We start from the raw sequence: 5,845 nt of genomic DNA, 5'->3' as shown, positions 1-5,845 counted from the left end.
AAAAAAAAAGAAACATTTCTACAAGGAGGAGCTTAGAAAAATACCATAGCGAGCTCTGTTGTACATTTAGAAGCTTTCTCAGCTTCCTTATCAAACATTCTCCTCCAGTCTGCAGATTCATCCATTGCTTCTCTATTAGCCAAATCAAACTGTTTCCTACACCAATTGTAAAAATCTCAAAATCATTCACATTTACTTGAATGATTCTAACACTAACCATAAAACCCCTAATTCCATAAATTGTAGCTGAGATAGATAACGAAAAGTCTCTATTCACATAAAAGTTGGAAAAATCCAAAGCTACTGAAATTAAAGACCCATCAAGAAAAACCAATACTTTAAGCAAATCAACAACACGAAAACACAGACCTTACAATGATTTAAACTGAACCAAATAGAGAATTAGAACCGTTTTTCACAAACCTTAAGCGTTCAGTGTCATCTGAAGACAGAGTATAATCGATAGTCCAGAGCCTCAAGTAAACAGCGATACCAAGAACAAGAGCTAGAACCAAACCCACCAGTATCGTCTTCCTCTCAGATCCTCCCGCCATTCTAGAACATCCACGACGAGCTTGCCCCAAACCAAGAAGCCTCTCTTCTCTCTCTCTCTCTCTCTCACTCCCCAGCAAACAAAAGAGTCAACGATTTGTTTTTTCGGGGTTCAATCAAACCGGAGAATAGTATTAAACTAAACCGAACATAACCGGATTAGTGAAAGCTTCCTTAGATTAAAAAGCCCATTACAGGCCCGACTACGAATAAGGCTAAACTCGTAATTTCTGCTATTCGTAAACCCTAATTTTAACCTCCTTCAAAAACCTTTGGATCGTCACCTCGAAGCGCCTCCTCGTTTCGGGACTCGATCGTAAAAGAAACCCTAGGAAAAACCCGAGAAAGGCAAAAAAACACCGACCATGCCGCCGAAGTTGGATCCGAGTCAGATCGTTGACGTATACGTACGCGTAACAGGAGGAGAAGTCGGAGCAGCGAGTTCTCTAGCTCCAAAGATCGGTCCACTAGGTCTCGCACCAAAGAAGATCGGAGAAGACATCGCCAAGGAAACCGCCAAAGAGTGGAAAGGACTACGTGTAACCGTCAAACTAACGGTGCAGAACCGTCAGGCTAAGGTCACGGTGGTTCCATCGGCAGCTGCACTCGTCATCAAGGCGTTGAAAGAGCCGGAGAGAGATAGGAAGAAGGTGAAGAACATTAAGCATAACGGGAACATATCGTTTGAAGATGTGATTGAGATCGCGAGGATCATGAGGCCTAGATCTATTGCTAAGGAGCTGAGTGGTACAGTGAGAGAGATCTTGGGGACTTGTGTGTCTGTTGGGTGTACTGTGGATGGTAAAGATCCAAAGGATATTCAACAGGAGATTCAAGAAGGTGAAGTTGAAGTTCCTGAGAATTGAAGAGGGTAATGGTTCGTTTGTTTCTTTTACTTCTTCTTCTTCCATTTGAGCTTTTAGTTTCTTCTACTTATGTTTTATGTTTTAGAGAACAACGACGACCGACTCTCATCTCAGTTTTGGATTGTTATTGCAACTTATTTTTATTTATCCAGTCCCAATCTTTATGCTACTTTTCAATTTTATACGAAATGCTTCCAACTTTGTCATAGGAATCAGATTATTGAGTATGAACCTAGCTTTTGTTGGTTAGAGTAGAGAAATGTTTTAGGATTAGAAATGAGAAAGAACAATGGCGATCCTCATTCAATCTGCCTGCATTCCCCAAATTGTGTTTGTCTCTCTTAAATTGGGATTTAACATACACATTGGTTAGAGTAGATGGAGATAATGATAAGTGAAGTAGTGTGGTCTTTCCCAATACACAAAACTCAATAGACATTGCGAATATGAAAACATTTCACTCGATTGATAAAAGGAATCACACACAAATACGAGTAGAAAACAGGAAGAAGAAAAGAGGGCATATTGTAAAAAAAAAAAAAAAAACCATGAGCCCGATTTCTACATAAATAATAATGATGACCACATTTTGTTGTTGATTGTGGCTAAGTTCAAACGTTGGCTGCACTTCTGAAGGATCCGAGGGACTTGGACCCTGATGCCCTTAGAACGAATTGGTGGTAGAATGCAGCAATCGCAGCTCCAATGAATGGTCCTACCCAGAATATCCACTGTAATTTACATAGACCAGAAAGAAAGAAACAACATTTCATTATTTTTCCGTCAAAACCAATAGAAACATATTTTGATTAAGATAGGAGTAGAACATACGTGGTCATCCCATGGCTTGCTCTCGTTAAAGATTACGGCAGCTCCGAAACTCCTGGCCGGGTTAATGCCTGTTCCAGTGATGGGAATAGTGGCCAAATGTACCATAAACACGGCAAACCCAATCGGGAGTGGCGCCAATACCTTTTTGCAAGAAGTAACTCAAAGTATTAATTAACCATATCATGTTAAGTTTACTAGTACTTGATAATATATGAAGAGATTAATACTAACAGGAACGTGGGAGTCTCTAGCGTTTCGTTTGGGATCAGTTGCGGAGAACACTGTGTAGACAAGGACGAATGTTCCAATGATCTCTGCTGCGAGTCCAGCGCCTGTGCTGTAGCCGTCGGCTAGAGAGTTAGCTCCTCCACCGTAACGAACGTAGTAAGCGCTTTGAAAGGCCTTCACAAACCCAACTCCACAAATAGCACCCAAACACTGAGCCACCATGTAAAGCACCGCTCTAATCAACGTCACCTTCCGGGCCAAGAACAATCCGAACGTCACGGCCGGGTTTATGTGACCACCTTCAAAAACGTTTTGAGGTTTAATATCAAATACACAAGAAACCAAAGGATACGTTTATAAATGTCACAGTTTTAAAAATAACTGAATCGGTCCGGTTTGATATATGATACCTGAGATACCGGCGGTGCAGTAGACAAGAATGAAGATCATGCCACCAAAAGCCCATGCGATGCCGAGGATTCCGACACCGCCGCAGTCAACTCCACCGGCGGTTGTGTCTGACTGAATCTTGTAGCCGATGACTGTCAAAACTGTGACGTACAAGAAGAGGAGAGTGGCTACGAACTCGGCGATGACGGCTCTGTATAAAGACCACTTGGTAAGCTCATCCGCGTCAAAAAACGGAGTAGGCGGCGGATCTTCGTAGTCCCTTGCCTGATATCCCTCGGCTCCTTCGACGCCTTTAGCCATAATAAGTTAATGGATGCTTCTTCTAGAGTTTCTTAGCTAATTAAGAGAAGTGTTTTGTTTGTTGTTTGTTGTTGGACTTGTGGTTGTGAGAGATGAAGAGCAAAAGGTTCTTTATATAGAGAGTGAGCTCTTCTTGGTTTGTGATACTGTTTATGTGACACTTTTGATTTGATGTTACAACAACAATAATGTTTTTTTTTTTAAAAGACAATAATGTTTTGTTTTTGTAACGATTACATATGTTTGTGAATATAAATACAGGAAAAAAAAATTAGATGCAAAGAGCAATCATTTTCTTTTCTTTTTCTTTTATCTACACTAATTTTTATATTCTTTCTAGATTTCTTTTAACTACTTAGTAAGTTAGTAATCTTATTTAATCATCAAATTGACGTCAAGTAAGTTGTAAAGGTACACAAACCTGGTGAACCAATTTGAGTGGGATGTAAGTAAACTTTGAAGTAAAAACTATTTTTTAGTTATTTTACATTTACATGAAAACATTAAACGAAGAAAAACTGTGACTATTTCCAAATAACTCAATTATTGCTATTTGCTACTGACTTACTGGAGATATCAACATCCCAAATTCACGTCACTAAATTTTGTTAGGCATATCACCCCAAAAAATTTGACCGTTGACAAAACAACCAAAAACCAATAAAACGTGAGCAAACTATACAAGTGAACAGATATAAACAATGATATATCAGAAATACATTTATGTTTACATACATTACCTTATCTACAAGCTTTACCCACATGCATAGGTACTTTAAAAAAAGTTTTTTTTGGCAAATATTGAGATTATATCATTTGTAAAAGTATTTGTCACGATCGTGTCACGAAACTTGTGTGTTTCCTGCCGTTTCGAGCACATTCTGGATCATTCCTGCATCTTTTCCATGATAGTTTGGTAGAGCATCAAATTATAAAGCGAATCATATTTTGTTATAGAGAAATGAAATTATATTTTGAGTCATTTTATATGAGTGATCTTAAAGAACCACGAAAAGGTTTATTCAGTGTATAAATTTATTAGAATTCAGAATAAATTAGCACATTTTTTCCATAGAGAATATTATACGTAACCATTATTTTACAAACGAAAGCGACAAATACAAATATTAAGCTGAGGTTGGAACTCTAATCCAATGCTAGCAGAGGAATGTCGCTAAAACGATAAGGATATTGTGATGTGGCAAAACATTGGCCACGAACACAATACTACACCACATTCCTTTTGTCTGTATGTATACACTTTTGTTTTTCTAATTTAGTTTTAATTTTGTATACAGAATAGTGAGTGGGGATACATACGTAAGAAAATTGCTTTTGGAATTGAGGGTGGAAGAGAGAGCAAATAATGATTATTGTTACCACAGTCAACAATAATCATAACGTGGCGTTAGAGGAGTGGTTGGGTGGAACCGACGGCTTTACTGAGTTGGACTTAGTCTGTATGGACGGTGCCGATCCAATTGTCGGAGCTATCTCTATTGGGGCGGTTTCTCTGCGGTCTAGTGGACCCGAGTTTCATCATATTTTCGACCTATTTAGTGGAAACAGAACCCGTGAAGCGACGCCGTTTCTTTTATCCTGTCCATGTGATAATTATGTTATAAATATAATGGTAGGGTACTGCTGAAAATACTCTTAATTCTTTCTTCTTTTCTTCCATCTTAGAGCATGTGCATTGGTAGAGGACAATTTATGGTCCTTCAAATATATTAATCTTATTTTGAGAGTTTCTTAAGTTTAGTACGAGTATTGGTGTTCCTCAGAGTTGGTCCCCTGGAGAAAATAATAGATTTATTAAATTAAAAAATTAATTATTTAAATTAATAAATAAAAACATATTAAAGTTTTAATTTAAATAAAACATATAACATTGACATTAAAAACATTAAAAAAATAAAAAGTTACAAAAACTTGAAAAAAAAAAATATACAATTAAAACATGAAAGATAAAAAACATAAACCATACAAACATCAAAGATAAAAACAAACATTTTATTCAATTCATAGAATTTTTTTAATCAATCTTCATTATCTGGAAGATGTCCAAAGTTAGTCCAAATATGCTCAATCAAATCTTTTTTTAACCGTTCATGGACTTTTTTATCCCGAATTTCTGTAAGACGAGTAATCGTTGTGCTCATATTTGAACTCAAGCTGGCGGCACCGACGGTATATGTTTGATCCACATCTTCTCCGTGTTGAAATTCAGAAACAATGTTTCGGTAACTGTATGTTCCTCGTTCATCCTCGACAATCATATTATGGAGTATTATGCATGCTCTCATAACATTTGCTATTTTGTTTTTATCCCATAAACGAGATGGATTTTTAATAACGGCGAATCTAGCTTGCAAGACTCCAAATGCACGCTCAACATCTTTCCGCACAGCTTCTTGTTTTTTAGAGAAGAGAGAATTTTTCATACCTTGTGGAAGCCGGATAGATTGTATAAAAGTGGCCCATTTAGAATAAATACCATCGGTGAGATAGTACGCCAAATTGTACTCACTTCCGTTGACAAAGTAGTTGACCTCTGGAGCTTTACCGTTAAGAATGTCATCAAAAACATTTGATCGATCTAGAATATTAAGATCGTTCATAGTACCTGGAGCTCCAAAAAAAGCATGCCATATCCA

The 5,845-nt window shown here is 37.5% G+C and overlaps 3 protein-coding genes across 3 annotated transcripts in view; 1 reads left to right on the top strand and 2 right to left on the bottom strand.

Annotated features, from left to right (window-relative positions):
* LOC104792505 overlaps positions 1–655 on the bottom strand; it is a 1,668-nt gene extending 1,013 nt beyond the window's left edge. The window contains exons 1-2 of the mRNA XM_010518676.2: positions 424–655; positions 45–156 (exon numbers count right to left, since the gene is read on the bottom strand). Coding sequence (XP_010516978.1) covers positions 45–156; positions 424–554 — 243 coding nt within the window. The 5' untranslated portion in view covers positions 555–655. The remainder of the gene's footprint in view (positions 1–44; positions 157–423) is intronic.
* LOC104792504 (60S ribosomal protein L12-2-like) lies at positions 829–1,602 on the top strand. The gene has a single exon (XM_010518675.2). The coding sequence runs from the start codon at positions 918–920 to the stop codon at positions 1,416–1,418; it is 501 nt and encodes a 166-aa protein (XP_010516977.1). The 5' UTR covers positions 829–917; the 3' UTR covers positions 1,419–1,602.
* LOC104792503 (aquaporin PIP2-2-like) lies at positions 1,810–3,281 on the bottom strand. Its single transcript, XM_010518674.2, has 4 exons — positions 2,888–3,281; positions 2,481–2,776; positions 2,250–2,390; positions 1,810–2,149 (listed from the first exon to the last, which is right to left on the bottom strand). Exons 1-4 carry the CDS (start codon positions 3,186–3,188, stop codon positions 2,030–2,032), a joined length of 858 nt encoding a protein of 285 aa, XP_010516976.1. The 5' UTR covers positions 3,189–3,281; the 3' UTR covers positions 1,810–2,029.

This window comes from Camelina sativa, chromosome 6 (assembly GCF_000633955.1).
Source record: "Camelina sativa cultivar DH55 chromosome 6, Cs, whole genome shotgun sequence".
Lineage (NCBI taxonomy): Eukaryota > Viridiplantae > Streptophyta > Magnoliopsida > Brassicales > Brassicaceae > Camelina > Camelina sativa.
Note: the sequence above shows the minus strand (reverse complement) of the source record. Positions and strands in the feature narration are given on the sequence as shown.

What these genes read in the sequence shown, in the direction of transcription:
- LOC104792504 (XM_010518675.2), top strand. Translation starts at nt 918, where the DNA reads ATGCCGCCGAAGTTGGATCCGAGTCAGATCGTTGACGTATACGTACGC.
- LOC104792503 (XM_010518674.2), bottom strand. Translation starts at nt 3,188, where the DNA reads ATGGCTAAAGGCGTCGAAGGAGCCGAGGGATATCAGGCAAGGGACTAC. An exon ending in CTGCACCGCCGGTATCTCAG is followed by an intron (nt 2,777 to 2,887) that starts GTATCATATATC and finishes ACGTTTTTGAAG; the next exon opens with GTGGTCACATAAACCCGGCC. An exon ending in GCAAGCCATGGGATGACCAC is followed by an intron (nt 2,150 to 2,249) that starts GTATGTTCTACT and finishes TGTAAATTACAG; the next exon opens with TGGATATTCTGGGTAGGACC.